The sequence below is a fragment of the Protopterus annectens genome, chromosome 1.part2 (assembly GCF_019279795.1).
Source record: "Protopterus annectens isolate FY-2018-M chromosome 1.part2, PAN1.0, whole genome shotgun sequence".
NCBI classification, from domain to species: domain Eukaryota; kingdom Metazoa; phylum Chordata; order Ceratodontiformes; family Protopteridae; genus Protopterus; species Protopterus annectens.
This window is the reverse complement of record NC_056727.1, coordinates 473,388,737-473,412,126: the sequence shown is the minus strand read 5'-3', so window position 1 is coordinate 473,412,126 and position 23,390 is coordinate 473,388,737. Positions and strand designations below refer to the sequence as shown.

At 40.3% G+C, this 23,390-nt stretch overlaps 1 protein-coding gene across 1 annotated transcript in view; it reads left to right on the top strand.

The window, feature by feature from the left end:
* RALGAPA2 (Ral GTPase activating protein catalytic subunit alpha 2) overlaps positions 1–23,390 on the top strand; it is a 4,189,194-nt gene that overhangs the window by 937,829 nt on the left and 3,227,975 nt on the right. The window contains exons 13-14 of the mRNA XM_044060158.1: positions 1,706–1,854; positions 4,861–4,972. Of these exons, the coding sequence (XP_043916093.1) occupies positions 1,706–1,854; positions 4,861–4,972 (261 nt within the window). The remainder of the gene's footprint in view (positions 1–1,705; positions 1,855–4,860; positions 4,973–23,390) is intronic.

The window sequence follows — 23,390 nt, the reverse complement described above, 5'->3', positions numbered from 1 at the left end:
TACTTTCTGAACTGGTTTCTGTGTTCACTGTATCCAAACACATTACAGTAGCTGTCCGGTGTCTCGTTACCCAGTCCCTGACACTGTGTCCTGAATTGCATCCACAGTACAATAAATAAAATTCTTAAGCAGCCCTCTTCGAAATCAAAACAATCATTTATCTTTCTCTCTTGCTCTACACCCTGCAGTGCCTTTTTGAATGGATGGCTGTGGCACGAAAACTAGTAGCAGCACATGATTGGATGAATTCTGTGCATCCTCAATAGCTACCTTTGCCTTAGGAGCAGTGACTTGATTGGCTCGTATACTGCATTGCGGTATATGAGCCAATCAAAAAAATCACAAAGTGGAGCCAGTACTGTTCATCGTGGAACAGTTGGCTAAGTTAATGTTAAATGTGGAGCATTCCACACAATCTGGAGCACTTGGTTGCTCAGCCTGTGTGCTAGATTCTGGTTCATTTTCTAATAAAGGGAGGTAGTGTGGGAGCCAGAGTCAGATGACCAGATGTACGTGATGTCATTCTGTAATCCAGCACTGAAATGATGCTGTAATACTAGATGATACAGAAGTCTAAGGGCAATCAGTTTTTGAAACTTGACCAAAAAGGAAAACCACTTCATCTTGCTTTGCTTTAGTAAGTAACCAGGGAATAGTAATTCTTGAGATCAGTCAGGAGAGTATGGTGAGCTTAGTTAAGTACTGTTTTTCCTGTATCTGTGTCAAACTGTGCATCTGTGTTATTTTTAATATTTCCTGTGATTGAAACTCTGGTGTTTATTGTAAATAGGTATTTAGTATTTTTCATGTTTTATTATTTATTAAATACATTTAAACTTCTCATTATGGCTCGTCTTTTAGGAATATTTGAACCTTTGAAAGTACTTATATTTATATGGTGACACTGTGGCTACTCCTGAAAGCCTTCCTGCATTGGTCAAAAACTGCCATTTGTATTGGTATTAATTTTACTCAGTATAATTGAGTACCTTTTAAGATCCTTAGAATAGGTGTCTGGTGGCACTATAACTAGTTTATAGTCTGGTCAAATTCAACAGAGCTAGTAAATCTGTGCTAGCCTTTCCCAAGTGTGTCTGTGTGTGCACCAGTGTCTGTGTGTGAAAATCAAATCTGTGTGTGTGTGTGTGTGTGTGTGTGTGTCAGCTACTTGGAGCAGGGACACAGAACACTGGTTTCACAGAGAGGGTGGTGAAGGACTTGCCTTGGAACACTCTGCTGAGGACACAACTCTACAGCTGTGCCAGTGGGGAGTCTTACTGGGGGCCTGGAGAGAGAGAGAGGGGGGGGGGACCCACCACCAAGACTGAGTGTTTCCCTGTATGCTCGTAAGGGAAACTGTGCCTGATGCAGAGAGGTACATCTGTTTTTATTTCAAGTGAACGTCTCTCCCCAGTGTGAGTGGTGAGGATTTAGGCTCCTTGATTACTGGCCCAGAGTAGGGACATCACAGAATGTATTTGATCACATTTGTGTGTGTGTGATTAATATAGCTCTTGCAGCTTATTGAAGTACATTCACTTGTTTTCTAGGCTAAAAGAAATACTCTTGCTATGTCATCCAGCTGGTCCACTTAGTGAAGTATGCATTTGCAAACCAGTGTATGTATGCATTCTTTCCAGAGCTTTAAGTTGCTTTAATTGGTAGCCGATGTGCCATTTATGGACTTATTGTGTTTGTTTTGAAGGTGTTCCTGACCAATTCTGCTAATGTGTTCTTGTTGGAGCCATGTCCTGATATTCCTAAACTGTTGGCTGATCACCTTGAAGTTTGTAGGTCAGTTCTTCACATTTACAGAAGAATGATCATGGAAATCCCAATGAATCAAAAGACCTGGTAAGTTGACTGTTGCTGTGTGCTGCGTATGGGTTATGGTGAGTTAATCGAAGCTGGAGCCCTTGATTTAGATGTTTTTATGAAGGCATTCGGCAACACTTTCACTGCATTTAAAATTAAATCATTTTAACTATAAATATCCAATAAGTGCCACGGCTCTTTTATAACCTTGCGCTATCGAAATAACCACAAAAACCGCAAGGTAAATCCAAATAGAATTCAGCAACAAGTACCAAAAATAAGGAATCCTGGTGGAATAGCACACTGAATAAAGCTCCAAACTGATGCGAACTGAACAAGTAAATCAATTTCCTTTATTCCAAGAAAGAAAAACGATACAAAATGGTAAATGCACTTAATTAAATAAAATAACAAAAATCTATCCAATAAGGTTAACCGCCCCCTGCACTTATACACCAATCATTAGATTTAAAATTGGTGCCAACAGGAAGCTGAAAAATACATAATTTCCTGTGTTCTATCCTATGCTATGCTCCACCCCTTAAAGGCCTCGCTACACTTACTCTTTTCTCTTAAAAGGTTTCTGTTATTTTATTCAAAAGGTTCTGATGAAGCCCACGATTTGCAGTGGGTGAAAGCGCTTAACCTTATTGGATTGATTTTTGTTATTTTATTTAAGTGCATTTACCGTTTTGTATCGTTGTTCTTTCTTGGAGTAAAGGACATTGATTTACTTCATTCGCATCAGTTTGGAGCTTTATTCAGTGTGCTATTCCACCAGGATTCCTTATTTTTGGTACTTGTTGCTGAATTCTATTTGGATTTACCTTGCAGTTTTTGTGGTTATTTCGCAGCGCAAGGTTATAAAAGAGCCATGGCACTTATTGGATAGTTTGTGACTTCACGTTGTAAGTTGTTTTCGTGATTTCTATTCAGTTAACTATAGATATCATGGACAACTTGGGTTGTGCATACCAGTCCATACCGCCTTTGTACTTTCCGGATGAAGGTCCTACCTTCAGATTTTGTGGAGTGATTGTATTGCTTAAGCACAGTGCTAGGATGCTTGCATTGTATAAGCACAGTAGTAACACTTGGTACTAAAAAAAACTGTCTGAGGCTTCTGTTTGTGTTTGGGTTGAATGCAGTAAAATTGATAACAATTAAAAAAATGGTGTCTAAATGGCATTGAGCATGCCAAAAAATATACATACAGAAGTGTGTCTTAGTGATCAAATATACTGCTTAACAGCATTTTATTAGTAGTGTCACAACATTTTGGAATTTCTAATAATGACTTGCAGTAGCAATGCATTGTGAACTTTTCTTTGTATTTCCAGTTCCAGGTTTGTCTGCTACAAGAATTTTATATCTGTTGTACATTAGTGTGCTTAGGAAGTATAGTTCTTTCTATGTACGTTTGTTAACTGGGTAAGCCTACTGGACATAATTGTCCCTTTTCAGGAGTGACCCAGAAGCAGTGTCTGGCTAAGTGACTTGCTCAGAGTTGCACAGTAGATAAATGGAGTTAAAAGAAATCAAACCCTGTACCCCTGACTACAGGAAGTAGCTCATTAACAACTCAGAGCCTTAATCTTCTGAGATAATTGCCAGACACCCATGTTTACCATAAGCACTACCTAGGCCTGCTAACAGTCTTCTGATTTTACTCCTGTACATGCAGCCATCAAGGGCTGTTCTCATGGGTGACCATGCCCATGTCATCATATTCTTGACCTTTTCAATGAATGGAATGGTGTTTGATATAATTTTGTCTGTAGTAAAGGAAACCTTAGGAAGAAGTCTGTTTTAGTATACTAGCTCTCGTTTATGAAAGAAAGTACAGTAACGTCCTCATTAATTCATGATATCTTTCAGAACTATTGGACTGTACATTGCCTCCCCAACCAAGCAAATGGTAGTGATCACATCCGGATTACTGGCCTTTGATTTCTTCCCCAGATAGCCACTTCTGACGATCATCAGAAATAGTGGCCACAGTAATGTATTTCAGCTTGCTGCTATGAGTACCCCATACTTTCTTTACCAATATATTAGAGAGAAAGAGAGAGAGGTAGGTGTGTGTGTGTGTGTGTGTGTGTGTGTGTGTGTGTGTGTGTGTGTGTGTATATATATATATATATATATATATATATATATATATATATATATGTACACATGCGTGCACACTATTATCTTACCTACATGTGTGGTTTTGTGTGTGTATCATACACACACACACACACACACACACACACATATAAAGCTGAAGCTGAATTGTGCTGTGGGCTGTGTGCGGTTTTACTTCTGACATATTTTTTTTGTTTCTTGGCCAGAATAAAAAGGAAAAAGTATATTAAATTAAAAAAAAGTCCCTGAAGCTCAGAGGTTCTGCTTTTGGCAATCTGTAATTAAATGACTAGAGATTGCTGGGAAAACATTGAGATGTCTAGTACTTAGGAAAATAGTAACAGGATATGGGCTAACTGTCCATATCCTTTTTCCATGGTAGGGGACTACAGATGAAAACTCTTGTTAATGAATTGCATAACTTTTCAGTTCTGGGTTTCCTTCACTCGTCTTTTTTAATGTTGATGCTATAATGGCTAATACAACTATGCTACTTGCCAAATAATTCCCTGCTGAAGTTTTTCGTAAGAGATTTTTTTTTTTTAATTTTAAGATTGAACATATTGTGTCAGTATTGTAAATGTCAGCATTGTGGTATTTGGCAGAGTGTTTTCATTGAATCATATGAGAATATAAGTATAGAGAAGCATCTTTTAACATTTTCTGACAATGGTTCTGATTCTTTTATCTTGAATATATTTTCAGAGCAGAGGATGACCTCATGGAAGAGGGTCACTTGAGGTTTTGATGCTGCATTGAGTGCTTAAGTGTTCTTTCAGTGAACTCACTTTTAATGTTATATCTTTAACATATACATAAAAATGATAGTTATATAGTAGTATAGAGTTTTAATTATTTTGATATATCTAAGCAGTTAATGTAACCAGTACTGTGTACATTTCTTTTTTGGATTAGGGAGCAAATGCTAAAAGTACTTCTCAGAATCACAGAAACTGTTATGCGAAAGCCTAGGGATAATTCAAATGGGGATAATTTTGCCAACTGCTTATCTGGAGTTCTTTTCAGGGTAAGTATTCGTACATTCATTTTTGTTTTTCACAATTTTTTTTTGTTTCAAATAAAGGACATGCTGTCTTGTAACATTTTTATTTTTCTTAATGTTGCAGCATTTATTAGAAATTTCCACATTGTCAGTTTCAGTACTGCATAAAGAATCTGTAGTAATGTTTCTATAATTATAGAGATTAAATTGACTGCCTTCATTTGAAGACCCTGTTTATAAAGATAATTTGCTGATCCAAGTCCCATTTTGGGTTTTTACTGTGCTCTGCATTACTTACACTGAAACTGTGACCACGGTGAGTACAGCAACTACAGTTACAACATGGGAAGATACCTTGTTTAGTATTAACTACTCTAGGCATCTTACAATCCTTATAACATTCTCTTTAAGCTTTTCTTTGTCCTGCATGCAAAGCAAGGTTTAGTGCCTATAAGAGACTTCAGTTCATGCATAGCCATTAGTATCTTCCAGTTTTTCTGTATCACTTGCTTAACATGCATTGTCTTCCTATTACATGTTACCTATCCGATTTTATCTTTATGGACTGCATTATTAGCACCCATTTCTAATGTGGTATTTCTTACTGCACTAAAAAGTGGTGCAGTTGCTCCTTTCCTTTCATTAAAATCTTGAGTCATCATTCAATATCGCATTGCTGTACCCCCTTTCAAATAACTCAGCAGACATTTCCTACATTTGCTGCTTACATACAGTATCATCAGTGTTAAGTCTACCTATTCTGGTGAATTGCCCCTTCACAATGCCCCTAAAGACATGTGGGACATGCATACTAGTATAATGGGTATACCTATTAATATGTACCTGCTTTTTATATGCACTAGTGTTCAGAGTTCCTAAACAATTTTGAATACATACATCTAAAAATTTGATCTCCTTATCAGAGTAATTTAATTTAAATTTCAAGAACTCTGTCATCCCGTTTAGGTAATCAGCATAACTCTTAAGGGTTTCTTCATCTCCCTTCCAAATTATAAAGCAGTCATCCACAAACCACTTATATAGTAGGGCATTAGTGTTCAAGGGGTTCTTTCCACTAAATATATACTCATTCTCCCAGTGGTTAAGGACTAAATTGGTGTATGTGTTTGCCATGGGAGTACCATGGCTACACCAGCTATTTCTAAATAAAGCGGTATTTCAAACATAAATTTTTTGTAAGTACCGTTTCTATCAATTAACATATTTTCAATTTGTCTACCCTGCGTATCTGAGTTGGAGTTTAAATCTCATATAGCATCCACCCCGTATTGATTGAGGATCACTCTAAACAGAGAATTTATATCAAGAATCACCAATAGAAAATTCTCCACCTGATTATATTCATACCAATGCACCATTTTAGTCAGAAAGTCACCAGTATGTTTGATATAACTTTGGCATCTATTGAGATATCCGCTGTGACAATTTTGTATATAATAAGATGGGCTCAGTAACCCACCCCCTACCCAAGACTATGGATCTCATGGAAGGAGGATTTACAGACTTATGTATTTTTGGCAGCCCATAAATCAGTGGGATGATAAGATAAGGAAAGGTAAAATTAAATAATTCTATAGAAATGTCTCCCAATAACTGAATCTCATAAATAAACATGTTCACTTCTTGTATACAATTCTTAACATAAGTATAATCAATCTTTTTCAAGCTTTTCATTCTCTTTTTCTTCCATGCCCCCTCAAAGTCTTAACAGACAATACCACAGTGATGTGGTACATCAACAAGTAAGGAGAGGGGGCAAGTTCTTATCTCCTGTGCAGAGTGGCTCTTTAAGCTTGGGATCTAGTTGTTCCAGTGTCAGGTGACCCTTCAGGCAGTTTACATTCCTTCAGATCAGAAGTTTGTGGTAGATTCCCTGTGCAGGTCAATAAGAATGTCATGAGTGGATGCTTCCTGGAGATGTGTTTCTAGATATTGTCCACTAGTGGGGTACTCCTCAAGTAGATCTTTTTGCCTTGCATCTAAACAGACAGCTTTCTCTCTTGTTCATCAAAATCCCATATTCTCTGGCCTGGAAGATGGTGTTTCTTTATGTCTTCCCTGCCCTTCCCCTCATACCGAGGGTCTTGATCAAAATAGAACAGGATGCTCCCAGAATATTTTTGGTGACTCCCTTTTGGTCCGGACAGCATTGGTTCCCTCTTCTACTGCATTTAGCCAAGGGCAGTCATCACAAGATACGTCGCTGGGTGGACCTTCTCATACAGACAAGGGGTCTCTCATCCAGCCCCACTTGTCCGCTCTTCAACTGACATTGTGGTTGATAGGATTTTGATCCCCTTAGGTGCCTTTTTTTTCTGAGGACTTGCTTCAGGTGCTGTAGAAGGCCAGGAAATCCAGTAGCAAAAAGTCTTCTTTATCCAAATGAAAGATATTTTCTTTCTGGTGTCTTTCTTGTAACCTGGATCCACTTAGTGTGGAAGTTACTTTGGTTCTCTTATTTTTGTGAATTGCTCAGTGCTGAGTTGGTATATTCCTTTGTTAAAGCCCATCTGTCAGCTGTTTCTGCTTGTCTGCCTTTGACTCCCCCATTTGGCTTCTAGATTTGAGGTCAACCAATTCCTTAAAGGCTTCCTTCATATTAGTCCTCCTAGAAAGCCTGTCTCTCCTCCCTGGGACCTAAATTTTGTTTTGGAAAAACTAACTCGGGCTGCTTTTGAGCCTGCAGCTTCAGCTTCTTTACAGCATTGTTCTTGGAAGACTGTTCTATTTCTGTTCCATACCGCAACCAAACAGGTTCCTGAGCTGTAAGCCCTTAAGGTTGTTCCTTCTTTTTTGGTTTTTCATAAGGACAGGGTGTCTCTCTGTACTAATCCTTTTATTTTACCCAAGGTAGTTAATGAGTTTTCTCTTAATCAGTCTGTTCATTTGCCCACTCTTTTCCCTTCTTCACAATCTGCTAGTGAGAAGGTTCTTCATACCTTGGATTTGTATAGAGATAACTCTAATATGTTTGTGTCTTTTGTCTTTTCCCGGTTAGGGTCGCCACAGTGGAACTCCGGTCTGCTAATGATTGGTAGTGGATTTTTACGTACCGGGTTACCAGCCCTGACGCACAACCTTCAACGAAGGCACGCCCCATTCACGTATGCCTCCACACAGAAGACGCTCTAGCTGAGAATTGAACGGGACAACGTCTTGCTATGAGGCGACAACGCTACCGCAGCACTACCACCGCAGTATAGAGATAACTCTAATATTTTCTTATATACTTCCTCCATGCTCCTCACTAACAGCAACCTCCTTGACTGTATTTCAGACTTGATATACTGTATGATATACTTGCATACTATGTTCCTGCATATATCTTGCATGTAATGTCAGTATGATCTCTGTAAATAGTCCCTATGCTTTTACTGTTTCCTACTTAAAAAGTCACTGTTTTTCTTCTATATCATTTTTGTCATTTTTACTTGCATTTTACTTATACAGTGTAATTTTAAATCTGTGGAGCTTTTCTCCCAGAGTCTCCGCTGACAAAGGGCTATCAGCTCAGCCGGACTAACCCAGTCAACAAATGTAAAATAAAATAAATAATAAATAACTAAATATTATTTGGATAAAACTAAAGCCATTTGTAAATCTAAGCAGCTTTTTGTTTCCGTACATCCTAGGTCTTTAGGTTTGGCTGTTTCCAAGCAAACCATTTCATCCTGGATATCAAAAAAGCCATTTCCTTTTGTTATTCTTTTCATGGGAAAAGCCTTCCTTCTTCTGTTAAGGCTCATTCTACCAGAGCAGTGGCTTCCTCTGGTGCTGTTTTCAGGGGCTTGGATACACATTCTGTTCTTGAGACAGCTACTTGGACTTCTCTGCATACTTTTACCAAGCACTATAAGTTGGATGTTGTTTTTAGAGCTAGGACTATCCTACATGTTTTCTTGAGGGCCCTGCTGGTCCTTCTTCTTCCCAGCTTTCTTCCCGAGCTTCTGTACTCTGTTGAGAAAAAATACTGCAGTAATGATATGGAAGGACATAATGCAGTAGTGTAATACCTTACCATAACAGTAGATGTATTTCTCTTCATTGTTGCATTATTCTTTTCTCCTTCTGAATGTATTTGTTAACTCTTCATATGCTTAGACTGTCATTCCTACTGGGACTTTTCAGTTCTGAGGGTGGCACATCCGTACGTCACCTTTACGCATGGATGTGATGTATGGCGCACCTATTACAACCTAAAGACTTTGGTATACTAGCTGGATGTCTGTCTACCCTTGGCAGGGGATCCCTATTGTAAAGAATACTGCAACAGTGAAAAGAAGTACATCTACTGTTATGGTAAGATCTTACACAGTTGTACTTTCACCATCTTAAACTTGGCTAAGGGTTTTTAACACTATACCACAAAAGGGTATTGTTAATTTGTAAATTAAATGCAAGCAGGTGCATAACTTGATTATTTTGCTTTTGTTTACCAGGTTTGTCCAACTGGGTTTAGTCAAAAATCCTTTTTTTTGGCCTGGTGAGAAAAGTTCCAACTTACTACAAACATTTTTAAACGGACATTAAATAATATTCTTTAGCAATACATTTGTATGAAAGTAGAGGCAGCTATTACAGTGTAAAAGGTACTTGTGCATTAGTACATGTTGAAAATTTAGCATTTGAAGTGATGTATTACTGGTTTTGTCAGATAGGTAATAGATCATGTAATTAGTGCTTAGAAATTCAAGGAATGAATGTAAGGGAAGGAACCAGATAGGACTGAAAATTTCATTATTGTAGTTAGTAGGTGAGGTGTAAAATAGCTAAAGAAGCAATATATATATATATATATATATATATATATATATATATATATATATATATATATATATGTATGTGTGTGTGGGGGGGGGGGGTTCCTAGATTAGTACTAGGCTAACTGCCCTTGTGGGCCCTTTTAAGCCTAGCCAGTTATCTCATGTGAGAGTCAAACCCTGTACTTTGTGTTTGTAAAGTAAACACCTTATCCATTATGCCAACCTCCCATCCATGGGTCTGTGTATGTGTAAGTATATATGTCTCTCATAAGAATTATATTTGACGGATAGAGGTGGAGGGTGAGCAGGATCGATAAGATCTACTTAGTTAGCAGAACACGTTTGAAAAGTAGACTTTGTGTTTCACTTTTCTTAGTTTCCACTTGTGTGTCAGAGGATGCTATTTTGGGTAAGCTACTTTTTAGAATTTTCCTGATATTAATGTAGAGAGTGAAATCATCAATGTTCATACGACTGTGATGTTGGTATCATAGTTACATTATCTATGTGTGTGAGTTTATTATAAGAAGGGCTAAATGATGTAGACTGTTAGATCACGTGTGTGAGTACTACATGGAAGGGTTAATGTACACTTTTATTTGGTTAACTGGGCTAATGAACTGATCCAGTGAGTCTTCTCAGCCATAATCCTGAGCCAAAGGCAAAGATGTGAAATTCATTGACAGAAAATAGACAGTCTTGGTAGTTTGTACAACACCTGCACATAAATTCATGATTATCCTTCATATGATTTAGCACATCTACAGCAATGACAACATTACTGTGATGATATTTTTCTTTTGGAAATGTAGCAGTCTTATCTGAGAAGGAGGAAACTGAATTTGACAACAGAGTAAGACAGCCTCTGAAAGCGGTCTCTTGTATTAAAGCCAAATAGGCATTAGTGAATAAACTGAGAAAGGGTTGTTGAATTGTCCACATGATACCCCAAAGACACGTTTTGCTAAGCCAATGAAGTTATTGTCCTCCCATATACCTGATTCATTCACTGCGTCAGAGAATATAGCACTACCTTTCTAGCTTTAAACATATAATTAGTTTAGAAAGAAGGTGCAGCCTTTCTTAACAAAAGTGAAAAAACAGAAAAACTAGTAGACTTAAAACTTTGTTGATCAGCTCAGTCACAATAAAATAATGAAGCTCAGGTAGTACTCCAAATCAATAAGCCTTTATTCATCACAGACGAGTGATCCTCAGTAACAAAAAAAAATCAGAAATGCTTTATAATGTTAAACATATCAACTTTTATACACTTAGAAGTAGGTGTGGAAATGTATGTGTTAAATTGTAAACCAGCCTGTTCCAGGCAAACAGTATAAACAGGGTTGTAAAAGTGCATTTAAGAACGGGAGGTACCCATCTCCACACACTGCTACTGATTAGATCAAACTAAATCCAAGCTAAGGAAAAACACTACCTATCTGTTTCCAACCCACATTCCAAAGTTAGGTATTAAGAAAAGCATAACATACATATAAAGACTTTTAACTGAATCACTTTCGGCTAACTTTTTATTTTTTATTTATTTATTTATTGCATTTGTTTACCGGGAAAGTCCACTGGGCCTAAAAGAGCCCATTTTCAGTGTACGCCCGGGGAGAATAGCTCCGACAAGAACATAGATACAGAAAAAAATCTAACTTTTATTAATTGGTATGGAAGTAGAAACAGTGTTGCACATATGATTACAGTAATATATACAGAATATATATATATATATATATATATATATATGTGTGTGTGTGTGTGTATGTATATATATATATATATATATATATATATATATATATATATATATATATATATATATATATACACACACATATGCGTGTGTGTGTGTGTGTGTATATATATGTATATATATATATGTATAAAAGCAGGAATTTAGTTGGTTACCAGATGAATTCAATCAGAGGTATAAACAGAGATGTATTAATCAGCATTACTGTACCAGTATCAACAAATGATGAAAAAATAATAATGGAGAAAATATCAGTCAGCAGTAGCAAAAAGCATAGGCATTTAGTTATAATATAAGAAGGAAGAGGTTAGGTTGTAGAGCAGGTACATAGCCAGGAAGAGTTGAGATGATTTTTCAGTATTTGTTTGAAGGTGGTGGTGCTGACTGTGTTTCTTCTAGAAGGTGGAAGGTGAGTTCCATAGTTTGCGACAGTGAAGGAGTAGAGGAGTTGACCAGCAGATAAGGTGGGCTTTTCTACTTTTAGATGATTTTCAGATTTTAGTTGCCTGCTGGGTTGGTATTGGGCAAGTAATGTGGAGAGTGCAGGACAGTCAGTGCGTCTGTAGATTTTTTGCACTGTATTTAGTAGGGTGAAAAAGAGATGGTGGGGGAGTTCCAGCCAGCCTAATTTTTTCAGTGTGTTACAGTGGTGGGACGCGAATTTCGCCTTGATGGCAAGTTTGGCTGTTCTATTGTAACACCTATCAAGTTTGGATTTTGTAGAATTTTGGTTGTTGGTGAGGAGATGGGGGCACCATAAAGGAGATAGTAATGAAAAGGTGGTTGCAAGGGTTTGTCTAGTAGAGAAGCTGAGGAAGTGTGGGTGCCTGTAGAGCATACCAAGCTTTTGGTGTGTTGTTTTTGATGTTATTGTTTATGTGTAGGTCAAAGTTAAGGTTTTTGTCTATAATAATGCCTAGTAAATTAGTGTGTGGGGCAACGTCTATAGTGATATTGATGTTCTTCATCTCACATTGCTGCAGTCCTTACACTTGGGTAGTCCGCTGTCCTCGGTCGGCCCGAATATCAAAGTATAAGGCTGACGTCGGTCAGGGCGCATTTGACTGACATCAGGACGTCAGGGTACAAATGCGCATGACCGACGTCATATCCTCAGTCTTTTTTGCCGCATGGTCCGATGCAGAAGCAGCATTGCAAGTGCCGGTTGGCGTTCTGAGATTTTTCGATTTAGAAGTTTCAGACCGAGTTCAAAGTTGGCTAAGTACCCGTTGGGGAATATTTTAGTTTTTCTTGCCTCAGTCATTTACCGGATGTCAGAAAAAGTCAATAATTGCATTTCTTGTGGGAAACAGATACCGCATAGAGATTATCATACTTTGTGTATTCCTTGCTTAGGGCCTGAGCACGACGTTGTTGGTTGTCGCTCTTGTGCTAGATTTAACAAACGCACTATAAAGAGAAGGTTGGATTGTGCAAGGTTAGTCTTTGGGAAGCGGTGCAACTATAAAATGCCGTCGGATGCTCCGACGCCCGCTTCTTCGAAGAAGCGCAAGGACAAGGCAGTTAAGCCTAGGCTAGAAGAACCGTCTGTACCGGACGCCGGTTCTTTAGAGGTGTCGGTGGAGCCGGTGGCTCCACCGGAGGTTTCTTTGTGTTCCCAGGGTGAGGCCTTATTATTGCAAGATGTGGCCTCTCAGGAGACATGTCAGGCTGAGGGGGCTTCTCAGGTTACTATACTCCCCTCACTTCCTAAGGTGTCTAGGCCCTCTCCTTCTGTTTCAAAGGCTTCTCCCAGGGGCAGGCCAGGTTTAGCTTCAGTTGGTGTTACCCCTAGCTCTTCAGGTACTGTGCCCAAGAAGCATATGCTTAAAATGGCAGAAGATTTGATTACTTTGATTAGGGGTTCTATGCCCCCTCCTGATAAGAGACCTAGGGTGGAGCCTGAGCTGGGGGGTTTTGAGCAGGCTTCAGATGTTTCAGAGTCTTCGGCTGAAGACTTGCAGGAGTACTCTCCTTATTCTGATTCTGATGTGGATGATTCTACTCCTTCTGCTACTCCTCCTGAGGATTTTTCTTTTTCAGAAACTCTTCATTCAATGAGGGAACATTTTAAGTGGGAAGGTCAGGACTTCTCTGATTCCAGGAAAAGGCTTAGGGAATTTCTGTTTTTACCCCAGCATAGGCCTTTGGCTATACCTCCTGTTTTGGATGTAGTAGAAGATGTTTTTACAGAGGCTTCTCTTAATCCTGATTCTTTGCCTCCTGCTCCTGTTAAGCCGGATAGGTATTACAGGGTGCCTGAAGCTCATAAATATCTTTTTAAGAGTCCTAGGGCAGACCCAGAAACTGTTAGCCAGGGGCCTAAGGGTGTTAAAGCTTCTGTTGTTAAAAATCCGGTTCCTGCAGACAAGGAGGCTAGGGCCTTGGATAGATGGGGAAAGAAAGTCTATACTTCTTCCACTCTTGCTATGAGGGCTCTGAATTGCCAGTTTCACATGTTGAAATACCAAAACTATCTCCTTTCTCAGTTGAAGTCTAAGGTTGATGCTCTGGCAGTAGGTATTGATTGTAAAGAGTTGCAAGATTTAGTGCATGTTTCTGAACAAGTGGGTAAGCATTCTTTGCAATGTGGTTTTGATGCTGTACAGGCCTCGTCTAGGGTGGCTGCCACTGGGTCAGTTCTTCGCAGGCACGCTTGGCTGAGGGATCAGAATTTGTCTGAACATGTTAAAACAAGGATTTTAGATGCTCCTTTACAATCTGACGTGTTGTTTGGTCCTCCTGTTGAATCAGTTTTAAAGAAAATGGAAGACAAGGCTAAGTCTATGCAGACTGTTAAAGATTTTTTGCAGGTCCAGCCTCCAAAGTTTAGTAGAAATTGGCCTACTAAAGGGTGGACGTATCCTTCTTATGATTCCCAGTCTAGGGGTAGATCTAGACGTGGTAAGGGCAGAGCTCAGGGCTCTTTCAGGCCTAGAACAGGGAGTTCTCCTGCACAGGCTTCGGGTGAGGGCAGGGGTCAGTCCTTTCGTAAGCAGACCCAATGACCTACCTTTTCAGCTGCCAGAGCCTGCTCGTCTGGCAGCACCTTTGGGAGGAAGGTTGGCACTTTTCAAATAAAATTGGAGTTTAATTACCCAGGACAGATGGGTATTGGATATCATACACCACGGCTACAGGTTTTATTTCCATACCTTGCCTCCTTTCAAAGGCATGCCAGACGTTCCTCCTCAACAAAGAATAGAGGCTCACTAACAGGTTTCTCTGTTGCTCCAACTAGGGGCCATACAGCCGGTCCCTCTGCCAGAAGTGGGCCTAGGATTTTATTCTCGCCTGTTCCTAGTACCAAAGAAGGGGAACACGTGGAGACCAATTTTGGATTTATCTATCCTCAACACTTATCTGGACATTCCCAAGTTCAAAATGTTGACGTTGCAACAGCTTTTACCTCTGCTGGGCAAAGATCATTGGATGGTAACTTTGGATCTCAAGGAGGCTTACCTTCATGTTCCTATCAGACTAAGTTGCAGAAAGTATCTGCGTTTTCGAGCTGGGACTTCTCACTATCAGTTCTTTGCATTGCTTTTTGGCTTATCTACTGCGCCCAGAGTGTTCACGAAAGTTCTGGCTCCAGTGATAGCTTTCTTCAGACTAAAAGGAATACAGATCTATCCTTATTTGGACGACTGCCTAATTCTGGCTCAAGGAAGGGAAGAGCTTCTTCATCATTTGGAATATGTGATAGCAGTGCTAAGATGCCTAGGGTATTCTGTGAACGAAATAAAGTCCAGTCTAGTACCCTCTCAAGACATGTGCTTTCTGGGTGTGAGACTGAATACAGCATCCCAGATGGCCTTTTTAACCCCGGACAAACAAAAGAGTCTATCCCTTTACTTCCATCAACTATCTCATCAGTCCGGGCTGACTGCAAGGACAGTCCTTCAAGCCTTAGGGTTCATGGCATCTTGTATTCTGGTGCTTCCCAATGCCAAACTGCATATGAGGAAGCTGCAATGGTATCTCAAAAGTGTATGGACACAGCACTGCCAGGATCTGGACACTGTCATTCAAATAATACCTTGCATTCAAAAGGAATTTTTGTGGTGGGCTCAGGAATGTCACCTAAACAAGGGACTCTCTGTGACCCGGCCAGAGGAGAGTCAGATTTTAACGACAGATGCCTCAGACAAAGCTTGGGGTGCTCATCTAAATGGAAAGTGGATACAAAACAAGTGGCCTGTCAGACTACAACATCTACATATCAACATGAAGGAGATGTTAGCAGTCCAGTTTGCATTAATAGCTTTCAAGGAATTACTTCTTCCAGGGCAGGTGTTGATTCTAACAGACAACACAACTGTCATGTGGTACATCAACAAGCAAGGGGGAAAGCATTCTTATCCTCTATGCAGGCAAGCAATGATTTTGTGGGAGACTGCTCTCAGTTTACAGCTCAATCTTCAGGCAAGGTTTCTGCCAGGAGCACAGAACTCCTTAGCAGATGTGTTGAGCAGACGAATTATGGATCCCCACGAGTGGAAATTGGATCCTCATGTATTTCAGAAATTGACAGTGTCCTGGGGAACTCCAGACATAGATCTGTTCGCTTCTCCACTAAACCATCAGCTGCCAAAGTTTTGCACAAAAAGGTTTCATCCCACTGCTTGGAGAGTGGATGCTCTTTCTTTCAATTGGAGCAATCTCCATGTGTATGCCTTTCCACCTCTGCCTCTCCTCCCAAAGGTACTTCCAAAGGTACTTCTAAAGGTCAGACAGGACAAGCCACGGATGATTTTGATAGCTCCGGATTGGCCTCGACAGCACTGGTACCCATTACTGAGAAGTCTGGTACGGAAGCCTCCATGGCCTTTGCCTTCGATTCCACACCTGTTGTCACAGGAGGACAGCCATTTGCTAAATGTCAAGCTTCACTCTCTGCACCTAACAGCCTGGCATATTCTGTTTTGAACCATAGTGGGCCTCCACTTCCTCAGCAAGTCTTGAATGTTATTTTGGAAGCTAGAAGGCCTAGTACAAGGAAAGTGTACACAGACAAATGGAAGAGATTTTTATTTTGGAGTGCAGCAAAAGATTTTGATGTTTCTGAGCCTAATTTGTGTGTGGCTCTTCAATATCTTACTGAGTTACTAGACAAAGGTTTGTCTTTCTCTTCTATTAAAGTTCATGCTGCAGCAATTTCAGCTCACTATGATTGTGACCCACCATTGTTTTCTCATCCTTTGTTCAAGCAATTTCTTAGAGGGGCAAAGAATATAAGACCCCCACGAAGGGCTCCTACTCCTGCTTGGGATCTCAATTTTGTGTTGGAGAAACTCACTCTACAACCTTTTGAGCCGGCAGCTACTGCTGAGTTGAAATATTTATCATGGAAGACTGCTTTTTTGTTGGCCATTACTTCTGCAAGAAGGGTTTCTGAATTACAGGCCCTTATGGCGGTTGAGCCTTTCTTGATTTTCCATAAGGATAGGGTATCATTACGTACTAATCCTTCCTTTATGCCTAAGGTGGTTTCTAGTGTGGCTTTAAACCAAACTATTCATTTGCCTACTTTTTATGCAAATCCCCAAAATAAAGGGGAAAAGATTTTGCACACTTTAGATGTTCACAGGCAGTTGCGTTATTATTTGGACAGAACTAAAGGGTTCAGGCAGTCTCAGCAGTTGTTTATTTCTTTTGCTTTGAGTTCTCAGGGCAAGCCTGTGTCAAAACAAACTATTTCTAAGTGGATTGGGTTTTGCATTGCTTTCTGTTATTCCCATCATGGCAAGGAGATTCCAGCTGGGATTAGACCTCATTCCACTAGGGCCACTGCCACTTCAACAGCTTTTTTGAGGGGAGTGGCAACCAAGGATATTTTGGAGGCAGCTACTTGGAGTTCTGTGCATACTTTCTCTAGGCATTATCACCTGCCACTTTACTCTAAGTCCAGGGCTGGTTTTGCCACTGCTGTTTTGCAGGGCATTTTGGCAGCTCCTGCTTCCTTGTAGTTAGCCATCCTCCCTTACCTCTGCTTTGGGATTCTACCCAAGTGTAAGGACTGCAGCAATGTGAGATGAAGAACATAGTACAGTTTTGTACCTACCATAAATGTAGATGTTCGAAGATCCACATAGCTGCAGTCCAATTTACCCTCCCTCCTTCCCCTCTGTAGTTAGAGGTGGTTGTGTGGGTTGGGTTGTACATTTTGTGTATATAGTATGTATTGTACATATAGTTAGTGCAAGGGTGGTTGGTTGGTTGTTTGCTGTCTTTTGGTTTTGACCTTTATTTTTAGGGTCTTCTGACATCTGGGGCAAGAAAAGACTGAGGATATGACGTCGGTCATGCGCATTTGTACCCTGACGCCCTGATGTCAGTCAAATGCGCCCTGACCGACGTCAGCCTTATACTTTGATATTCGGGCCGACCGAGGACAGCGGACTACCCAAGTGTAAGGACTGCAGCAATGTGGATCTTCGAACATCTACATTTATGGTAGGTACAAAACTGTACTTCTTGGGCTTGTATAGTGAAGAGTTTTTATCTATCAGAGTGATTTTCTTAGTGGTAAAAAGTACTAGTTTAGTTTTTTTTTTGGATTTAGGGCAAGATAATTGTTAAGCATCCAAGATTCAGTAGAGGTGAGGGCATTCTGGGTGATTTGCTGGAGTTCAATGCAGTGCATGTTATCGTAGAGTCGTCAGCATACTGGATTACTGAGCATTGTGGAAGAGTGGAGTGAAAGTTGTTAATGTTGTTGTTGTGTCTTTCGGCTTTTCCCGGTTAGGGTGTTCGCCACAGCGGAACTCCAGTCCGCTAATGATTGGCAGTAGATTTTTACGTGCCGAGTTGCCAGCTCTGAAGCACAACTTTCAACGAAGGTACGCCCATTCACACACATCTCCACACAGAAGATGCTCTAGCTGAGAATCGAACAGGACAACGTCTAACTGTGAGGCGACAAGAAAATTGTTAATAAAGATGCTAAATAAGAGAGGGCCAACTATGGAGTCCTGGGGTACTCCTATGGGAAGTACTGAGGAAGGGAGAAGTAAGATTGTTACCATTTGGTGGATTGCTGCCTATTGGAAAGATAGCTATTGAACCATTGTAGGGTAGGTGGGGAAATGTGGAGGGTGGATAGTTTAGAGAGGAGGATGGTGTGGGAAATGGTATCAAAAGCTCTGGAAAGGTCGAGGAAAAGAGAAGTGATTATTTTGCCAGAATCTCGTGCCCATTTAACTGTATTAAGGAAGGAGAGGAGAGCAGTAGTGGTGCTGTGTTCTGGTCTGAAACCATGCTGTGTGGGTGATGGAATTTGGTTTTCAAGCAGGTGGTTGAGAAGTTGGGCATGGATGCATTTTTCCAGTATTTTAGAGAGGGGTGCGAGAATTGCTATGGGCAGAACGTTTGTGGTGTCTGTGTTGGTGCCGCCTATGTGTAAGGGGAAAATTAATGCTTTTTTCCACATTTATGAAATGCAGTAAAGCCTTCATCAGGTCTGTGACAAGAGCTAAGATCATATACATAGGTAGATGGGTCTACTTTACATGACTGAAAACTCAAAACACTGAATTTCATTTGACTGAGACCACAATACCTAATTTTCAAAATATTGAAAACTCATTTGACTGAATCTCATTATGCTGAAAGCTTACAGTGCTGAATTTCAAAATACTGAATTTTAAGCCATAGACATGCACACTTATAACACAGACTCTTTCTAAAACTTAAAAACTATTTACTTACCCATTTAAAAGAAACTGGACGGTATAAAACTAAACTAGGTGGGAGAATATGCCCCCCCCCACATCACCTAACTATATATACTAACTCCAAGATTGCACAACAGTGGGGAAAAGACCGTATACCTTTTACTTACCTTACAGTTCTGTACCTACTGCCAGGAGCACACAAAATGTCCACCATATTAGTTTAGATACTTCCCATAAAAATGTAGAGACACATACCTACATTTAGAAGCACTCCAATACTACTTTCTACGCTACTGTTGGTATTCTGACAAACAGCACTTTAAGTTACTGTAATTTTTCTTTTTATCACAAGCAAGTCAGTTGAAGGAAAACACACATCACATCTATGGCTTAAAATTCAGTATTTTGAAATTCAGCACTGTAAACGTTCAGTATAATGAGACTCAGTCAAATGAGTTTTCAGTATTTTGAAAATTAGGTATTGTGGTTTCAGTCAAATGAAATTCCGTATTTTGAGTTTTAAGTCACATGAAGTAGACCCAGATAGATAAGTAAAAAGAGCTAACTAGATAAATAAAAGAAAAAACACATGTAGCTATCTAACCATAAATATTATCTAATTAAAACACTATAAATATATATCTGTAATAATATTGAGTAAACCTCCATCCATATGTATTAGTGTGCATAAAAACTAAGTTATTTACAGCTCAGAAAAAATGTCAGTGCTTTGCAGTTGAGAGAAAAAAACTGTCACAACAGTTTTCATGTTTACAGCCCCAAAAATGTTCATACAGTGAAAACCAGTAGAAAAAAAACACAGAAAAATACAGAAACAGTGGATGGAGTAAACTAGTAATGTATAAAAAGTGTTGCAGGTGTGTGCATGAGTGTGCACCAGTATGATAAATGGGGGAATTATACCAATACTTTATGGTAATAACGGCATGAAAAATGTGTTTTGAATTTACCATTTAAATATCTGGTGTGCTGCACAAGTGTATTAAATCTAATCAAAGCAGAATTCAGGTTTAAAGTAACTAAACATATATCAATTTGTACACATTCTACACGTGATTTTTTTTTTTTTTTTTTTTTTTAAGTATGTTTGGTACATTTACTACATAAAAATATTTCCTCAAAAATTCCCTAAGAAACCATTACAGATTATGTAGGTTCATAAGTGTGTATTAGGCTAATGGCCCTGGAGCCTTTACAAGCCCAGCCCATAGGATTACCCTGGCATCGTGTCACTCAACCTTATTTTCCAGTTCCTCTGTCGAGTAGAGACACTGGAGTGATCCTCGGGGTGAATTTTCTATTTCCTATCCACTCATCAGGATCTCTTTTGAAGAGGGCCAGTGAGGGTGCTCTGTTTGACATGTATGGGAAGTCTATTCCATAGCATGATTGTGGTAATGAAGTTGAGGTCTCTAGAGAGTGTGGTGCAGCGGGCTTGGGATTTCTTTAGGTGCAGCATTTCTAACACAGCTGGGTCAGACATGGCTTTGTAAGTCAAGCAGAGATCACCTCTAAGTAGGCAATATGAGACAGAGAATAGTTGGAGTTTTTTGAGTCTGTCCATATAGGACAAGTATTTAAGGCCTAGGATCCTCTTTGTGAGGTACTTTTGCGACCACTCCAGTTGTTGCAGGTGTCTAGTGAGGTACATGCCAAATGGGAGCATTGTACTCTGTGATTGGCCTAATGAGGAAAGAGTAGAGGGAGACAATGACCTCTTTCTTCCTGGATGAAAAACCCTTAGTAATGAGATGTGCCACATAGAAGGACTTTCTGACCACAGTGCAGTGTGGTGGTCAAAAGAGAGGTTGCTGTCAGTCTGTGTTCCCAGATCTCTTGTAATGCCTTCTATGTTCAGTGGACTACCATCAATGTGATTGTTCATGGGAAATGGGTTTTTCCCAAAGGGGATGACGACACATTTTTGGCATTGAGCTTAAGGCCATGGTTCTGACAACAGTCATCAGTCTCAGTGAGGCTTTTCTGTAGGATGTCAGCATCACTTGGGGAGTTAATAATGGCTCCCAACTTACAATTGTCTGCAAACTTTGTCAGCCAGAGTCCCTTCATGTTCGACTGGACTATTGAGAAGTAGATACCAAACAGGAGAGAACCCAGGACCGATCCCTGCGGAACTCCACTTGTGACTGGTCAGCATTCTGACTTTGAGTCTGCTACTTTCACAGTGTGGGTTCTATCTGTGAGCCAGTTTGCAACCCACCTAGTGATATAGGGGTTGTTGCCAAGCTTAGTGAGTTTATCTATGATTCCTGAGTGGGGAATGGTATCAAAGGTCTTGGCCAGATCAAGGTAGGCTTGCCTTCATCCACAGCTCTAATGACTGACTCAAAGAAGTCGACCAAGTTGAGCAGGCATGATCTACCCTTCACAAAACCAAACTGTGTGGGATCCAGAGTTTGGAGATTCCCTAAATCCTTGTTTATTAGGTCCATGATGATGCGTTCCATAGCTTTGCATATCAGACTTGTTAGACTAATGGGGCAATTGTTCCCAGGGTCTGTAGTCGCTCCTCCTTTGTGGAGAGACAAAGCTTGAGGTGATTGAACAAGGCACACAGGTGAGGTGCCAGTTCACTCTGTAGTTCATGTAGAACACAGCCAGGGATATTGTCAAGTTCCATAGAAACTGTATTCTTGGCCTTGGATAGTTCTGTTTTAACCTGTGCAGCAGTAATACTGGGTGCCTGGCAATCTACTGGTATTGTGGTTGGTCCTTTGGGGGGGAGGGGTAAAGTTGGCGCTGAATGTGTCGACCAGCATATTGGCAGTATCTGTTGGCTCGGTATAGGAGGTACCATTGTGTAGTTGCTCAGAGCAGAGCTGGGTATTGCCATGGAGGTTGTTTACTTAACTGTAGAAGGCCTTGTGGTTGTCTTTACTATCTGCTGCAATTCTGTTTTCATAGCTAGCTTTAGCGGATTTGATGAGGGATCTCAACTTTTTGTTGAGGCCGATAAGGGAGTTTTTCCAGTCTTGGAACTTCACTTTATTCCGCATCAGTTTCCTCCTTCTGTTGTAGAGTTTGTTTATGGCAGAGGACCACCAGATTGACTTCCTTTTTTTGGAGGAGAGCATCTTGGTTCTATTGGGTATGGCAAGATTCATGCATTTGTGTGCGTGTTCGTACAGTGCATTGGTGTATGATTCCACGGTCATGCAGCTATTGTCCATTTGCATGGGTGCCGTGAAGATAGCCACCTCTGTTCTTAGGAGCCCAAAGTGAGCTTTGGAGAAGTTTTTCATGGTGGTTACCTTTGCTGGGGGGGGGGGGGGTGAGATGTGGATTTCCAAGGTGATTAGTTTGTGGTCAGATCTAACCAGGGAGGAGTTTGACTATTGGTGTAGAGCAATGGTCGCCCATGTTAGTAATGACCAGGTCAGGTATGTTGCTTCCTCTAGTAGGGGTAAAAACGAGCTGATCCAAGGCATTGGAATTAATGAATTCAGGAAACGGGCAAGTGTATTGGTACACGAGTAGCTTTCCCAGTTAATGGAGGGGTAGTTGAAGTCGCCCAGTATGAGTGTATTAGGTTGGACCCTAATATTCTCCAAGGTGCTTAGGAACGTGGAGTGAGTGTTTGGGGACCTATAACAGTTTATGACCTGAATCGCTGTCTTACCCAATGTTAGCTGCACCTGAAGCATCTCTGATGTGTTATGTTGGTCTGTCAGTCTGGAGGTGTGTGCATCCTTTATGAATATGGAAATACTACCACCTTTGGAGCTTCATTCCAAGTTCTGGGGCCGAAAAGTGCAGAATGAGTTGTAGCTTGGTAGTGCAGGGGTGCTTTCTGCTGCCTTGAACCAGGTCTCTGTTACAGCACAAATGTCGATGTTCTCCATTTTAAGGAGTGCTTTGAGTGAGTGGATTTTGAGATTTAGACTTCTACCGTTGAGTAGCATGACCCTCAGATTGCATTTGTTTGTAGCTGTTGATGGTAATTTGGTCTTTGGAACACTGCCTAAAAAAAGTCACTGTAGGGGTGGCAAGAGCCTTGTCCAGTATCCGGAAGCCCAGGGGTGACAGATGCAGGCCATCTCTGGCAAAGCATCGAGGTCTGTCAATCATGTTATTCCAGGCAGACAGATATTGGATCCCCTTAGAATGACGCCAGTTGTTGAAGTCATTCATTTTCTGCTTGTACTGTGGTATTATTCTGGGTGATGGTAGGATGCTGC